This window comes from Lampris incognitus, chromosome 3 (genome assembly GCF_029633865.1).
Source record: "Lampris incognitus isolate fLamInc1 chromosome 3, fLamInc1.hap2, whole genome shotgun sequence".
NCBI classification, from domain to species: Eukaryota; Metazoa; Chordata; class Actinopteri; order Lampriformes; family Lampridae; genus Lampris; species Lampris incognitus.
The window spans coordinates 61,072,502-61,089,099 of record NC_079213.1 but is presented as its reverse complement, the minus strand read 5'-3'; the positions used below and the strand labels follow the sequence as shown (position 1 = coordinate 61,089,099).

Here is a 16,598-nt window from a genome sequence, read left to right as displayed (position 1 = left end):
TTGCGAGCATGAAAGGCATAAAAATATTCAACCAAAGTACATGTGTTGGCAGTTTAACACGGATAGGCGTGCCAAAAGTAGAACTGCGAAAGATTACTAGCTTGTTATGTTGAGTCTGAAGTGCCGGAGAGACCGCAGACAAAAGAAGATGGGTGTCGACTGGCATGTTTCTAATAAAAACACACACAGGCGTTGTTTCGCATGAGCTGATGCAGATGTTGACTTGAGGAACCGTGAGGGATCTTGTTTGGAGTATTCCACATCTGTCACTACCAGCCTAACATGTCTGACAGCGTCCAGCAGGCGGCGTTTGATCGGAAATAAGACTATACCACCGCAAACTCGTAGCTGTACCAAGACGTAAGAAAAAACAAGGGTTAAGCCAGAAAACCTGGAACTTCAACTCAAAAGTAGTGTCTGTCGTGATCTAATGCCTACAGACACACACACACACACACACCCATCTCACCTGTGGACTGCTGAGCGATCCAAAGTTCATGGCAGGCGTGGAGGGCAGCGATACGGAGGGCGAGCCAAGCGAGGAGGTGATGACGGAGTAAGGTGAAGCCAGGCCGTTCATCGGGGGCGAGCCCAGGCCGGACATGGGGGATGGCAGGGGCCTGGAGGTGCTAATGACCGAGGGATGGCCCACCATGCCGCCCATGGGAGGGGGGTGGCTGTGGGGTGTGCTCATTGGCCCTGAGGAGTCTGTGAGGGGAGAAGCGACAAGAGAAGGACGTTGAAGAGAAATGAACAAACATGATGGCGAGGGAGCAAATGCTGTCGAGCCACAACTTACACAGGCCACAGACAAAGTGCAACAACACACATCACCCCATACATCAGGGGTGCCCAACTCCAGGCCTCGAGGGCCGCAGTGTCTGCAGGTATTTGTTGCAGCCATGCACTACACTTGATTGAACTAATTAGCTCACCTGTTGGACCAAGGAGGGAAAGGAATTAGTTAAATCAGGTGGTGTAGTGCATGGCTGCAACAAATACCTGCAGACACTGCGGCCTTCGAGGCCTGGAGTTGGGCACCCCTGACCTACAGCTTATGACAACTTCCCCACTTTTTTTGGTCCTTTGCCTACCAAACTTAAACGCTGTCATTGTCACTCATTTTACTTTCAATTCCTCTGCCATGGACTCGAGTGTTTTGATGTGAGAATCCGACAGAGTCAAACTCCTCGTGTCTGCATACTTCCCTTGCTAGGAAGAGAAAGGTTTGTGAATTTGAACATGGACCCGATGCTGCTTCTGACATACATACAGAGACCTGACACAAAATGAAACACACACAAAATCGCCACAATTTTTTGGCACGGAGCGCTGACTTTGCTTTGTACGCGCTGATGCAACCTGACAGGCTGGCATTTCCACAGATGACCTATTTACGAGAGCTGTCAATCAGCAGGGAGGACCTGCTGCGAGCACGTTCATCATCGCCACAAAAATACTGCAAAGGCAGTCATTCATCCAAGCACAACCATGTATGCAGGTGCACATCCATATGCACACACACACACACACACACACACACACACGTTTTGTATTTTCAAGCATGTATAAATGTTCCACAGGCTGTCAGACGAGAAAATTTGAGTTTGTGCTTCAAACTACACAACTACGTTTCCTAGCAAACATTAAAACATCCCAAAAGAGGGCGTACATCCTTGGATTACTTCAGCTGGTCTTAGACGGATCCGGACTCCAAAAACGCACAAGCATGCACACGTGCACGGGGATACATGAACGCGCACACTTGCAAACCCACATGCTAAAAGACACACCACATACACACATGCACACACACACACACACACACACACACACACACAGATATTGACACAGGGCTCAGAGCTGCTGGTCTCAGTTAAATGTCACGTCACATGTGTCCTAGGGGTGGGGGCCTGAGCCCCTGCAGAAGCACCGCTGCACACTGACACGCAAACAGGGACGCCATCTTTCACTCTTCTGGTTGTTTTCCTAAAACCCTTTGGTTTGTGACACTGAAATGCTTAACTTCCTTTTTGGGGGGATTTCCCCCCTTTTTCTCCCAATTGTACTTGGCCAATTAGTCTATTTTCCGAGCCGTCCCGGTCGCTGCTCCACCCCCTCTGCTGATCAGGGGAGGGCTGCAGACTACCACATGCCTCCTCCCATACATGTGGAGTCACCAGCCGCTTCTTTTCACCTGACAGTGAGGAGTTTCACCAGCAGGACGTAGTGCGTGGGAGGATCACGCTATCTTTCCCCCCACCCCCAACAGGCGCCCCGACCGACCGACCAGAAGAGGCGCTAGTGCAGCAACCAGGACACATAACCACATCCGGATTCCCACCCGCAGACACGTCCAATTGTGTCTGTAGGGACGCCCGACCAAGCCGGAGGTAACACGGGGATTCGAACCGGCGATCCCTGTGTTGGTAGGCAACGGAACAGACCGCTACGCCACCCGGACGACTCATGCTTTACTTCCTTGAACTGGCGTTTAACTTAAAGTTCGGCAAGTTTCCAGTGCCTATGTGTACGCAGGAGATGCTGGAAACTCAACTACAAACACTGAGGGTACTATCAAGTAGTAGTTAGGCCGCTTAGATAAGTTGTAGTACTTGCTTCCCTTGGAAAGATGTCCTGTTAGTTGTAAATCATATATGCACCCTTCATCGGTATACCTGTTCATTTCTAGCATGACTTCCAGTCCTGTGCCACAGGCTAATTTGCCTCATTATGTTGCTGTCTCAGATGACACCGCCTGTTACGAACAGTACAGGCGGACCCAAACACAGTCGCAGACAACGGAAGTGACGTAAGAGGGGAGGAATAAAGGAGAAGGAGAACGGCACGCCGCGCAGAAAGAGGGGCGATGGCGGATGGCTGAGCTGAATGGTAGATGGCAAAGTTGAGCTGAGCAGCACAGACGGACGGGGCCGGCAGAGGATAAGCGGGCAGGGAGGCAGGGGAACCGCAGAGTAGTGACCTCGGAAGCACAAGGAGACACGGAAGATACAGGTAACTCGAACATGACGAAGACTAACTGAATGAGGAGAGACTACCACCGCGGCTGACAGAACGATCCGGGGACGAGGGGCTGGAGAGCCGGAGCAGACCTTAAAATGAGTTGATGGAAGGCAGGTGTGCAAGCTGGGCAGGTGAGGTGAATAAGCCAATCAGAAGGGAGCCGGAGAGTGCCAAGGAAGGAAGCCACGCCCACACCACACACACACACACAGGGAGAGACAGGGGAAAGCAGGAGATGCGGGGGAAAGAGGAAACACGTGGAAGGCCGTGACATCCACGTCTGTCGAAACGGATTTAGTCCAAAGCTCATCAGTAGCGCTTGAGAAAATTCTTCAAAGTATTTCTGACATTATTATGATCTACAAGCCTTTGACAGCGATTAAGTCCCCCAGTAGTCTCTCTTCCTCTGGATCTAAGTGGGATAAACACGGGCGCAGAACAGAGAAATGGAACATTTCTAAATTATGAGACCATACTAAGCACCCGTCCAAAAAAAATACCCTTTTATGACTTCGAGGAATTGGGAGACGGGGAGGAATGTCACATAGTCTAACTGGATGTAGACGTTTTTGCACACACACACACACACACACACACACACACACACACACACACACACACACACACACACACACACACACACACACAGCTGGCCATTCGCTCCCTGAGTATGCCAGAGAACAGATGTTGTGCAACTTCCTGTTTAGCATGAAAACTATAGCCTCCACCCCCTTCTCACTTGCCTCCACTCTCTCCTGCCCTACATGAGCTTTCCCTGGCAGGCCAACATGTAACAGGGCCTTCCCCTGTCTGTCTCAAAGAACTGACCGATTAGGAGACTTTCTTATCCTGAGGCACTGTCATGCCTTCAGAGAGCCCTGCCACTTTGTCTGGATGTTTACTGCAATAGGGGAAAGTCTCCAGTGTGGGATCAAGGCTACTAAAACTCCTGTGCCAACTGCTACCGGATCACCGAGATCTGAAAATTACTGCAATACTCTCAGCAATCAGGAATCGGGAACACTTTATTTGTCGTTTAATTTCATGCATTTGCGCACACGAAATGAAACGAAACGTGGTTTCCCCCAGCCCACAACTGTGCAACACAAAGACAAAAACACACATCCAAGAACTACATGAACACACACGTCCAAACTAACACACATATCCAGACAAAACAAAGCAAAACAAAAAAATTCTCTGTCCCAAGGGAACGAACGCCAGCCAGGATGACTGTCGGAACTGCCGGTCTGCATGGGCTAGCAGTTAGCATAGCCTGCCCCACTTCCGCGTCCTGTCAGGCCGACCTCGGTGCTTCCTCCTCGGGCGCAGCTCCAGGCAGGGGCCGTGGTCCTTGGGGCCCACCGGACGCTGCAGACCAAGCCCTCCCAGCCGGTCTAACGTCAGCTCTCCCAGCCGGACACCCTCGACACACCCCCTCACACGCCACATGGCGACACCAAACACACCACAGTCAACGCCAGGCAAGGCCGCCGCCAGACCCCCCTCAGCGTTATCAGAACTACCGGTCTGCATGGGCTAGCAGTTAGCATAGCCTGCCCCACTTCCGCGTCCTGTCAGAACCCCCACGCTCTCCCAGCCGATCCAGCACCAGCTCTTCCAGCCATCAAACCAAGACAAAACTGAAATGCAGACGTGGACAAACACACTGCATAGCTGGTACTGGGTGAGGCCGCCAGAAAAATGAATTCACGCCGCCATCTTCCCACACCCGAAGCAGGAACCTTCTGACTCGACTCTTTAGAATGCATCTTGGATCCAACGAACCAAGACTGCTGATTCTGTGAACGACCGCCTCACCGTGTGTGTTCAAACTCCTTCGAGGGCCATTCTGAACAGCAGGTAAAAGGGCCAATTTGAAAATACCTACAAACATGTTCCTAATTGTTCTGACCACAACTAAACTTATGAACTCAGGAGTGCACTCACTAGAGTACAGATCTCCACTCCTCCAGTATTCGTACCTGGCAGCAAACCCTATTTTCACCTACCAGAAGGGAAATAGTACATACACACATGGACAGGGGGGAGGGGGGGTTGTTAATATGCAGCACTCAAGCTTAAAAAAATCTACCTGATAAATTTGCCAGTCAGTCTGTGGATGTGCAGCGTCCTCGACAACCTTCACATGAATCAGGAATCCGGAACGATGTATTTGTCATTTCGTCTTATGTACCACGTACACAAAACAAACAAAATTCCGTTCCCCCCAGCCCACAGCGGTGCAACACAAAAGACAACAACACACATCCAAAAATCCCCAAAAACAACAACACCAAAAATATACAAAAACAGAGAGAACAAAGAAGAAAAAACCCAACACAAAGCCAACAACATAGTCCACCCAGTGCAACACAGTCCAAAAACTCCACCATCCAGGGAGCGAACGCCAACCAGGATGACTGTCGGAACGGCCGCTCTGCATGGACTAGAGTTAGCCTAGCAGGCCCCGCCTCCGCGTCCCGGCAGACCGCCCGCGGTGTCTGCCCCTCAGGCGCAACTCCAGGCAAGGGCCGTGGTCCCTGGGCCCACCGGATGCGGCAGATCAGGCTCCCCCAGCCGATCCAACACCACCTCTCCAGCCAGACACCTTCAACACACCTCCCCGCACTCCACACGACGACACAAACGCAGACGCAGACACAAACACTGCACAGTCCACGCCAGGCGAGGCCGCCGCCAGACCGCCTCGGTCTTTCCTCTCGGGCAGGGCCGTGGGCTAGCAGTTAGCCTAGCCTGCCCCGCTTCCGCGCCCCGTAAACAAACATACCTCAGCCATTGGAAATGTGTTATTGCAGCTACTGAGATGGTTTCCTGCTGTGACTGATTAATCCTACTAAACTGTATTTTTATAGCAGACTTTAAACATTGGAGACTGTGGCACTTCCGCGTGACGGCGAGGTGAAGAAGGTGAATTATTTTTGGTTCATCCAGTTCCTCCAGTTCTCCTGTGCTGAGATCAAGTGAGGGATTTGCTGGCTTGCGAAACACGACGGACTTCTCGTTTACTTTCAAGGCTCACACCCGAATACTGAATGTTTTGGTTCTGATGCGGTCTCTGCCCGATCTGACGCAACCGTAGGTGTGCGTCGCGCATGCGCAGGGTTGACTCAGAGCGGGCAGCGATGGAGAGCAGCGCTGGTTGAGCTACAGCTTGGCGGAGATATTAAAAGTGGTTCAATGTGCACAATGGGAAAATGACACGGTAGAAAGCAGCAGGACAGAGAGGCTAGGATTTGAACAAAAGGTTAGAATTTGCCTCTCTGGTGTATGGCTGCCAGAAGTCAATTTACTTCCCAGTGATGGGCAACTCGGCTGGAGGGTCAGCCACTTTTGAGACATTGCAGGGCGAGTGGCTGCATTCTCGACTCTGCTCAGGACGACACACGCTTGTTGTGTTGGAGTGGAAGGATAATTTACGAGTGGTCATCACATCCATAGGAAAAAATAGAAGGTAATACATCTTGCTCACAAGCATTACAGCACAGGAACTGAACCTCAGCCCTCCAGATGAAGGACGGTGTCACTAATTAGTACACCATCCTGACACCCTCTTAGCCTTGACGATGACGTTTCAATTCACCATTAGGACCAATGCAACGATTTGCAAGATTCTTTCAGTGTTACGAACGGCGGAATAACAGTTAATATGATTGATAAGCATATCTGCTGGACCAGGCGAGAAGTGAAAATCAATGTTTCACATTAGCCCTAATGCATACATCCAGCACACCCACTGCTCTAGCAAAGAGAACTGGCAACTCGAACGAGAGGTCGGAGTCTGCACTCTGCTGAACGACTCTTGATTTAACATGATTTTTTTCTTTTTGCTTCCCTCAATAACCTCTAAGATAATATCTCAAATCCCTGGTTCTTGCGAACAGATCTTGGTCTCACAGAAATCTTGCAGGGTCGACAACACCCTGATAAACTTGAGAATGTTGTCCTACATCATGTCCACAACAAACAAACGTACTAGTGTGTGTGTGTGTGTGTGGGGGGGGGTTCCGACAAAGCTGTGTGCTGACTCTTGCGTTCTTGCCCACTGTCCAGAAATGAAAGGCCCTGAGGCTGCGGGGCAGACCGAGAGAAGAGAATAGAAAAGGAAAACACAGCCAGTTGGTTAGCTGGTGGGATTCCTAACAGGGAATGGTGGTCAAGGTGAGGATGCTTTTTTGTGAGGAAGTGTGACTGTGGAAGGAAGCCAGTGAGCTCACCAGAGGAAGCATAACTCGGCCCAGAGAGGCTAATGAGAGGCTATCCTTTGATGACCTACCTCCATCGCTATTCTATGTAAATCACCTCTTTACACAGAAGGCTCTGGAATACAGACGTGCTCAGATTTGTTGGTACCCTTGCGGCTCATTGAAAGAATGCTTCATTCCTCCTGAAAAGTGACGAAACCAAAAGCTATTTTGTCATGTATACTTGCGCGGCTTTGGTATGTCATATAATAAAGCAAAGAAGCTGTGAAAAGAGATTAATTATTGCTTATTCTACAAAGATATTCTAAAATGGCCTGGACACATTTGTTGGTACCCCTTAGAAAAGTCTGGATTATGACACACTAATTAGTTTCTTTAATTAGTATCACAGATGTCTCCAACCTTGTAATCAGTTATTCAGGCTATTTAAACGGAGAAAAGTAGTTACTGTGTTGTTTGGTATCATCGGGTGCAACACACTGACAGCCCAGTCTCACGGCAGTTCTCACGGCAGTTCGTGAAATAGTCACGACATTTAATCTATTGATTTCGTGTACATGGACACAAATTTTCCCTTCTTTTTTTCGTGACACTCAGCACGACTTTCAAACTCGTTGAGGATCATGGGTAGGCTAACGTAGCCTTCCGCTATTGAAACCGACCGAAAAAAAGCGGGATTTCCCAGAATCGAAGGAGAAATAATGAAAACGGATGGGCGTAACACTAGCCTGTCACATTGTTGAGGTATCAAGGACACTTCCCTGTTTTTGTGGCGAGAAATGTTAAAGATGTCTTTAAAATCCACAGGTCAATATGCAACGGATCCTGTCCGGCCCGCCCACCGGACTGATGAAATTAAAATAAAGAAATAAAAACAAGGACAAAATGCCGTGATTAACTGTTAGGGTTAGGGTTAGTTTCAATAGCGGAAGGCTACGTTAACCTACCCATGATCACCAGCGAATTTGAAAGTCGTGCTGAGAGTCACGAAAAAAAAGCAAAATTAGTCTCCATGTACATGTAAATGTCGTGACAATTTCACAGCCTGCCGTGAGACTGGGTAGACACTGAACATGGACCAGAGAAAGCAAAGGAGAGCGCTGCCTGAGGAGATCAGAAAGAAAATCATAGACAAGCATGGTAAATGATACAACCATCTCCCAGCAGCTTGATGTTCCTGTGTCAACAGTTACAAATATTATTAAAAGACGTTTAAGGTCAATTGATCTGTTGCCAACCCCCTGGGTAAGGCCGCAAGAGGAAAAAAATCGACTACATTGAACTGAAGGATAGAAGAAGAACCAAGGATAACTACCGAAGAGATACAGGCTGACCTCTGTATGTCAGCTATGTCAGTTTCTGATCAAGCCATCTGTTGCTGTTTTTTTTGGGGGGGGGGGATACCCCCCCCATTTCTCCCCAGTTGTACCCAGCCAATTATCCCACTCTCCGAGTCGTCCCGGTCGCTGCTCCACCCCCTCTGCCGATCCGGGGAGGGCTGCAGACTACCACATGCCTCCTCCGATACATGTGGAGTCGCCAGCCGCTTCTTTTCACCTGACAGTGAGGAGTTTCACCAGGGGGACGTAGCGCGTGGGAGGATCACACTATTCCCCCCAGTTCCCCCTCCCCCCTAAACGGGCGTCCCGACCAACCAGAGGAGGCGCTAGTGCAGAGACCAGGACACATAGCCACATCCGGCTTCCCACCCGCAGACACGGCCAATTGTGTCTGTAGGGACGCCCGACCAAGCCGGAGGTACGAATTGTATTTTTACAACGAATTTGTTCTCTGCATTTAACCCAGCCTATTGTATAGGAGCAGTGGGCAGCTGCAGCACCCGGGTAACAACTCCAGTTCTTCTTTCCATTGCCTTGGTCGCCAGCATCTCCTCTCTCCATTTGAGGCCAAACTTTACCCTACTAGTACTACTTTCAGCTGCTCCCGTTAGGGGTCGCCCCAGCGGATCATCCGTTTCCATCTCTTCCTGTCCTCTGCGTCTTCCTCTGTCACACCAGCCACCTGCATGTCTTCCCTCACCACATCCATAAATGTCCTCTTTGGCCTTCCTCTTTTCTTCTTTCCTGGCAGCTTCATATTCAGTATCCTTCTCCCAATATACCCAGCATCTCTCCTCCACACATCTCCAAGCCATCTCAATCTTGCCTCTCTTGCTTTGTCTCCAAACCATCCAACTTGAGCTGTCCCTCTTATATACTCGTTCCTAATCCTGTCCTTCTTCATCACTCCCAATGAAAATCTTATCATCTTCATCTCTGCCACCTCCAGCTCCACCTCCTGCCTTTTCATTAGTGCCACAGGGATTGACCGTCCGCAGGACAGGATGTCTACTCTTAATGCGAGCAGGATGCTCCTCTGCGCGCCCGTGTCGCATAAGAACTGCTGTCCGGAGACGATGTCTTGGATGAACAGCAGCCCAGTTCGGCCGACACTCATGGCCACTACTGAGCGCCGGCCCCAGCATTTCCCGCCACATTGAAAACCGCATGGAGATCGGAAAAATTGGCCTTGGGTCCGAACCTCGCATGGTAAAAACACAGACCGGGGTCCCACCACCGTTAAGGAGCTGCGGCGGCGGCGGCTGTTGTGTCTCCAGGCAGTGATGAAAATGTCTGGGCAGGAAAACGCGGCCGCGCAGTGCTGTTGGCCAGCCAGGAAGAACTTGTCAGCCTCCTCGACCAGAGCACGAGTCAGTGATGGCGGTGTTGGCTAAAGCAGCCTGTACCTGAGAAGGCAGCTGTCGCAGAAACAGCTGGACAAGAGGAAGTCGGGCTTGTGCTCTCCGAGGAGATCCAGCATCCTGTCCATAAATTCAGACGGCTTACCGTCACCGAGGCCTTGTAGAGAGAAGAGCTGGCTGGCGTCAGAAAGTTCAACAGTGTTCAACAGGTGAGCCTTGAGTGTCTCGTATTTAGGATTTTTGAGGAGGCTCACTACTCCGGCTGATGTTGAACTCCCGAGGGCCGACCGCGGTGATTTCCCGCAACGCGAACTGTGCTTCCGGCTAGGCGAACCAAGCCGAGGCTGACGACTCCCAGAACTCCAGAGAAACTGCATTAGTCCTCATGTTCATGAAGAGCTGTCTCTGGAAACGTCCAGCAGATAAACGTCGGGGTCAACAGTGTGGAAGCTGGGACAAAACAGAGAACAGCTTCTCTTTGACTGCACGAACCGAACGCGTGTCGTTTACGTTTCATTCCACAACCCCGCCTCCACCACATGGCGCTCCGTTACCATGGCTACAGCCTGAGCCCTTAAAGTGAACGTGTCAACTTAATACAACTGTAACCTACTAAAAGACTCGCTAGCCGGGCGGCAAAGGGTCGCCCCCCTCTAGTCGAGCGGTTAGCGATGTCGCCTCGTTGTGTAGTACAACCCCCTGATCGAATCCCGCAGCGGGCGGAAATAAGCTCGGTTACACAAACAAGCTATGGTGAATTATGGCCATAAGTCCACTACAACAGCTTATGCCACATGGTCGCAACCGTTGCCTGTTCGAATCCAGTCGGCGACCTTTGTGCATGTCTACCCTCTCCCTCATTTCCTGTCTGCCTCCACTGTCGCTGTCTTATAAAAAAGCCAAATACTAATCTTTTAAAAAAAAAGAGAAAACAGACAGGTTCACCTTTGACCCCTGATGTCAAGACTCAAAGGTCGACTGTTGCCAAACACCTGAGCCAAGTTCAACACTTTCCCAGTCAGTGGTGCAGGGCTGCACTTATCAATTCCAGAAAACACTGCAAGAGAAAGTAGTGCCACCAAACAACCGCGGGGCATTAACACTTGATCAGAAGTGCTGCAAGCCGTCGAGAGCAGTAAATGCGCGGGAATTTGTCCCGGTGACATTTGGTCAGAGACATTTCAACAGCTGAGGGATTCCTCAGTATATACTGACTGACACACTGCAAGGACAAAAGGACGCCAGATAGCAAAGGCGTAGTGCACGGCACCTAATGGAGTGTAGACGACATACATCAGTCTTTCTGTACAGTCAACACTCTATATTTGTGTCTAGGCAGCCGGGCAGGACGCTGTTCAAACAATAAAATGTAAAAAAACTATAAAGAAATCACAGATTAACGATTATTTCATACAAGCATCATCAAATTACCACAGCGTACACGACATATGGATATTTCGGTAACACTTTAGTATGGGGAACGTAGTCACCATTAATTAGGTGCTTATTAGCATGCAAATTAGCAACATATTGGCTCTTAATTGGTCATTATTACGTACTCATTAATGCCTTATTCTGCATGGCCTTATTATACAACCAGTAAGCCATTAACTATGAGTTTTCCCTCTATAACCTCAGAATTATTGCTTATTAGTAGTACCATCTCAATATGCTTTGCTTAGTATGGACTTTATAATGTGGTAGTACCACAAGAAGAGTTATTCTCCCTTACTAACACTTAATGAATATGGTCTGTTCTTACATAACAAAACACAAAACTACAAGTGTTAATAGTGTTAAATTACTGTAAATTAAGTTTTTGTTACTTAGAATATGTTCCCCATACTAAAGTGACATCTTGATCATTACTAATTCACTAGTAATTAAGTTTTTTTATGTTCCCCATAATAAAGTGTTACCGATATTTCAAATAGGTTCGAATCCCCGTGTTACCTCCAGCTTGGTCGGGCATCCCTACAGACACAATCCACTCTGTGCATAACTGTAGTACGCTGACTTCCGGTTTCGATTGCAGCAGTCATACCAGCTTCCTGGTTGTTGGCGTGTGCGATTGACGATGGCATATTTTTCGCGATGCCTGCAAGATTTACCATGGATAAATGTCAACCACATGCACACAACTGTCCACACACCTTCCCCATTTGCTGGTGGGTGCAGGTGAAAGTGTGTGGACAGTTGTGTGCATGTGGTTGACATTTCTCCATGGTAAATCTTGCAGGCATCGCGAAAAATACGCCATTGTCAACAGCACACGCCGACAAACAGGAAACTGGTATGACCGCTGCAGTAGAAACCGGAAGTCAGTGTACTACAGTTATACACAGAGTGGATTGGCCGTATCTGCGAGTGGTAAGCCGGATGTGGGTATGTGTCCTGGTCGCTGCACTAGCGCCTCCTCTGGTCGGTCAGGGCACCTGTTCGGGGAGGGGGAACTTGGGGGGAATAGCGTGATCCTCCTACGCGCTATGCCCCCCTGGCGAAACTCCTCACTGTCAGGTGAAAAGAAACGGCTGGCGACTCCATGTGTATGGGAGGAGGCATGTGGTAGCCTGCAGCCCTCCCCGGATCGGCAGAGGGGGTGGAGCAGCGACCGGAAGAGTGGGGTAATTGGACGGGTACAAATGAGGAGAAAAAAGGGGAAAATCCCCAAAGGAAAAAAAAAAGTATAAGTCAAGTGTGGAGGACCACGAGAAAGAAGAAGCACCAGAGAGTGCTGTATGGCGACACCCATGGAGCTCATCATTAGATGATCATCAAATTAGCTGTATCAGGACGTAATCCAGCAACGGTATCACAGAGCAGACTGGGTTCACAGCCACAGAAGTAAGTATCTTATTAACTCAGCGATCAACTGGTTTGGAAAAAAATCAGAACACATCACAAACCCTTTAAATCCTTCATGGTAATTACAGGGCACTGGCTGGACGGAGGAGCCTTCCACTGGTAATTCAATAAGCCCACGGCCCACTAACTAATAATACCTGCTGTCTGCACAGCTCGCAGCAGTGTGTGTGTGTGTGGGGGGGGGCGGGAGGCGGACTGGGCATGTGGGTTAGGGGGGGAGTGGTAGATCCGCCTCCTTCAGCCCCCATATCTGTCAGATTACCCCCACTGTAGAGAGAGGCAAATCCCCAGCACGTGCATTGATCTGTTAGTCCGTGTGTGTGTCATAGTATTCCTGCGTGTGTGTGTGTTGGGATGTCTGCAGAACTGCTATGTTGGTGTTTGTGTGCATGTGCATGCCAGTGGGTTTGTTTTGGGTGTTTTTTTTGTTTTTTTGTGTAAATTCACAAATTATGTGTCTGCGTTCATGCTCGCGTGAGCATGTGTGTGTTTGTGTGTACTCAAATGTGCATGTGTGTGTGCATGTATCATCCATTTGTAGCAGCTTGTGCATGTGTGTGTTTGTCAGTGAATGAATGAGTGAGACGGAGAGTGAGTGCGAGAGAGCAAGAGAGAGAGGCACATACAGACAGAAGGGGGGGTGAGAGAGCAAGAGAGAGAGAGAGCAGTAGAGTGAGTGAGTGAGTGAGAGACAGAGAGAGCAAGAGAGTGAGTGAGAGAGACAGAGAGAATGAGCAGGAGAATGAGTGAGAGACAGACATGAAGCGTGAGAGAGCAAGAGTGAATGAGAGAGAATGAGAGAGAGACAGAGCGAGACCAGTAGAGTGAGTGAGAGAGACGGAGAGAGAGCAAGAGAGTGAGTGAGAGAGACAGAGAGAGACAGAGAGAGAGCAGTAGAGTGAGTGAGAGAGAGACAGAGAGAATGAGCAGGAGAATGAGTGAGAGACAGACATAAAGCGTGAGAGATAGAGCGAGAGTGAATGAGAGAGACAGAGCGAGACCAGTAGAGTGAGTGAGAGAGCGAGACAGTGAGTGAAAGAGAGACAGAGATAAGGAGTGAGAGAGAGAGAGCAAGAGAGTGAATGAGAGAGAGAGAGAGCGAGACAGTGAGTGAGTGAGAGACAGAGATAGAGTGAGAGACAGAGAATGAATGAGAGAGAGAGACAGTGAGAGAGCAAGAGAGAGAGAGAGAGAGAGAGAGAGAGAGAGAGAGAGAGAGAGAGAGAGAGAGAGAGAGAGAGAGAGAGAGAGAGAGCGAGAGAGAGAGAGAGAGAGAGAGAGAGACTGTGGTCAAGTGACAGAAAGCATAACGCATCCAGCAGCAATCAGAGAGATGTCCCGTGGAGCTCATTAAATGCAGCGGACATGTAATTAAGAGATCTCTTCTCTGCCAAACCGACTCACTAGCACTGGCCACGGGCCCTCTTCACACACACACACACTCATATACACACACACACACGCACACACACACAAACGCATGCACGCACACTCATACACACACACACACGCACACACACTCACACGCACACACACGCACACACACTCAAACACACACACGCACACACTCACACACGCACACACACACGCATGCACGCACTCATACACACACGCACACACACTCACACACACACGCACACACATACGCACACACACTCATACACACACGCACACACATACGCGTGCATACACACACGCATGCACGCACACACGCACACATGCACTCAAAATACAAACTGCAGCTCTCACCACAAACACACAGCCCCTTGTCCATCGGATAGAAGCACAAACTCTCCAACACACACACACACACACACACACACACACACACACACACACACAAGAGCTCACTACTCCTCAAACACTCGTTTCTTTGCTAAATGAGGTTGATGTCTGATCATTTGTGTCACCAAAGCCTCTTATCCTCAGTAAGTCTCCGCAGCCCGGCAGGCCAGCTGTCCAGAAGGGGGGAGGCTGCGCGAGTGGGGACAGAGCCAGGGGAAGAGACGGATGGATGGATGGATGGATGGATGGGTGGATGGATGGATTAACAGATGAATGGATGGATGGAGAACAGACGGATGGACGAACGGATGGAGGAGTGGAGGACGGTCTTGCCCCGCGGCAGCACGGCTCCTACTCCCTGACACTCACATGACGTGGCCAGCAGCGCCTGGTCTTCATGGCGGGCTGAGGACATTAAACCGTGCCGAGAGAAAGGCCCTCTGTCCCGCATGTATCCGCAGCGTGGAAGAGGAAGAGGAAGGACGCTCGGCAAGAACAACACTCCTGTCCCCTGGCCCATGAGTGGCAAACTAACCAAAGCTATTTTCGGAAACTCTCGGAGGAGGCGTTAGCATGTGCCTACGTCTTTTTTTGGACTAAAACTGGGAGAAGCGAGTAAGGTCAGATCCCGACACGGGTTCAAACTGAGAAACTGCGTAGAAACCCCCCAAAACCCCAAACAACAACAACACACAGCACTTTCTGCAGCATTCCTCCGTCCTTCCAAACTGTAAAACACAAGAATAGTTTCCTTCCTCACACAGCACGCGGCGGACACCACAAAGAGACCGGCTCGACGCCGCTGACCCCAAATCTGTCCTCCAATAAATCTGTCCTGTAATAAACCTCACTCGCCCTGAAGAGACACCCGGCCCTTCCCCTCTCGCACCTCCGGTCTTTACTCTGCTTCTTCTTTCTGCTCTTCCATCCCTTGCTCGCTCTCTCTCTCTCGCTCTCTCTCTCTCTCTCTCGCTCTCTCTCTCTCTCTCTCTCTCTCTCTCTCTCTCTCTCTCTCTCTCTCTCTGTGTGTGTGTCTCTCTCTCTGTGCCCTTAGGCTCGTCTCGCTCGCCCTGCTGACAACATAAATGACACGTTGCAGAAAAAAACCGTCCGTCCCACCAACACACACGTGTCAGTCAAAGATGCTTCTATGCTCAACTACAACATCCATGACGAGCAGGCCACCGATAAAGAGACTGGCCTTCTGCATTCTTGTTTTTTGACGCTGACGGAGATGACGGTTTAAAATAAACAAACAAACAAACAAACAAACAAATAAATAAATCTGACTTGACACAAGCCAGGGTCCCGCCTCACGCGGTGGACAGGACAGGCTGACCGAGCCGTACTGGGAGGACAAACAAACAGCAGGAGGGGGAGTGACAAGGCTAAAACAAACCAAAGTACCCCACCGTCCCACCCCACCCCCACCCCCACCCATGTGGTTGCATCTGCTGAGTCAACCCCCTTCTGCTTCCTAGAAGCAGCCTGTCATGGGTGCAGGGTACAGTGAGCCAGCCGGGTCAAAAAGAGGCAAGTGTTTGAAGTTTCCATTAGTCTGCTAGTACTGACACACACACACACACACACACACACACACACACACACACACACACACACACACACACATACAAACCCATATGTGCACAAGCCACAAGCATGCACAACACACACACACACGCAACACACACACACACACACACACACACACACACACACACACACACACACACACACACACATACATAACATACACATCATTCATGTGATCCTGGCCCCTCAGCTAGTGAACAGGTCTGAACAAGGAAGCCCCACACAGCAACACGGACCTGGTCACAATCAAGTAACTATGCAGTAAAACATATGATGCTGGGGGGGGGGGAGAGAGAGAGAGAGAGAGAAAGAGAGAGAGAGAGAGAGAGAGAGAGAGAGAGAGAGAGAGAGAGAGAGAGAGAGAGAGAGAGAGAGAGAGAGAGAGAGAGATATGCTGTAAAATA

The 16,598-nt window shown here is 49.8% G+C and overlaps 1 protein-coding gene across 2 annotated transcripts in view; it reads right to left on the bottom strand.

Moving 5' to 3' along the window:
• Positions 1 to 16,598, bottom strand: part of rxrgb (retinoid X receptor, gamma b) — an 85,060-nt gene that overhangs the window by 50,483 nt on the left and 17,979 nt on the right. For both annotated transcript variants that reach the window (XM_056278042.1, XM_056278043.1), the window contains exon 2: positions 470 to 708. In XM_056278042.1, the coding sequence (XP_056134017.1) occupies positions 470 to 708 (239 nt within the window). The remainder of the gene's footprint in view (positions 1 to 469; positions 709 to 16,598) is intronic.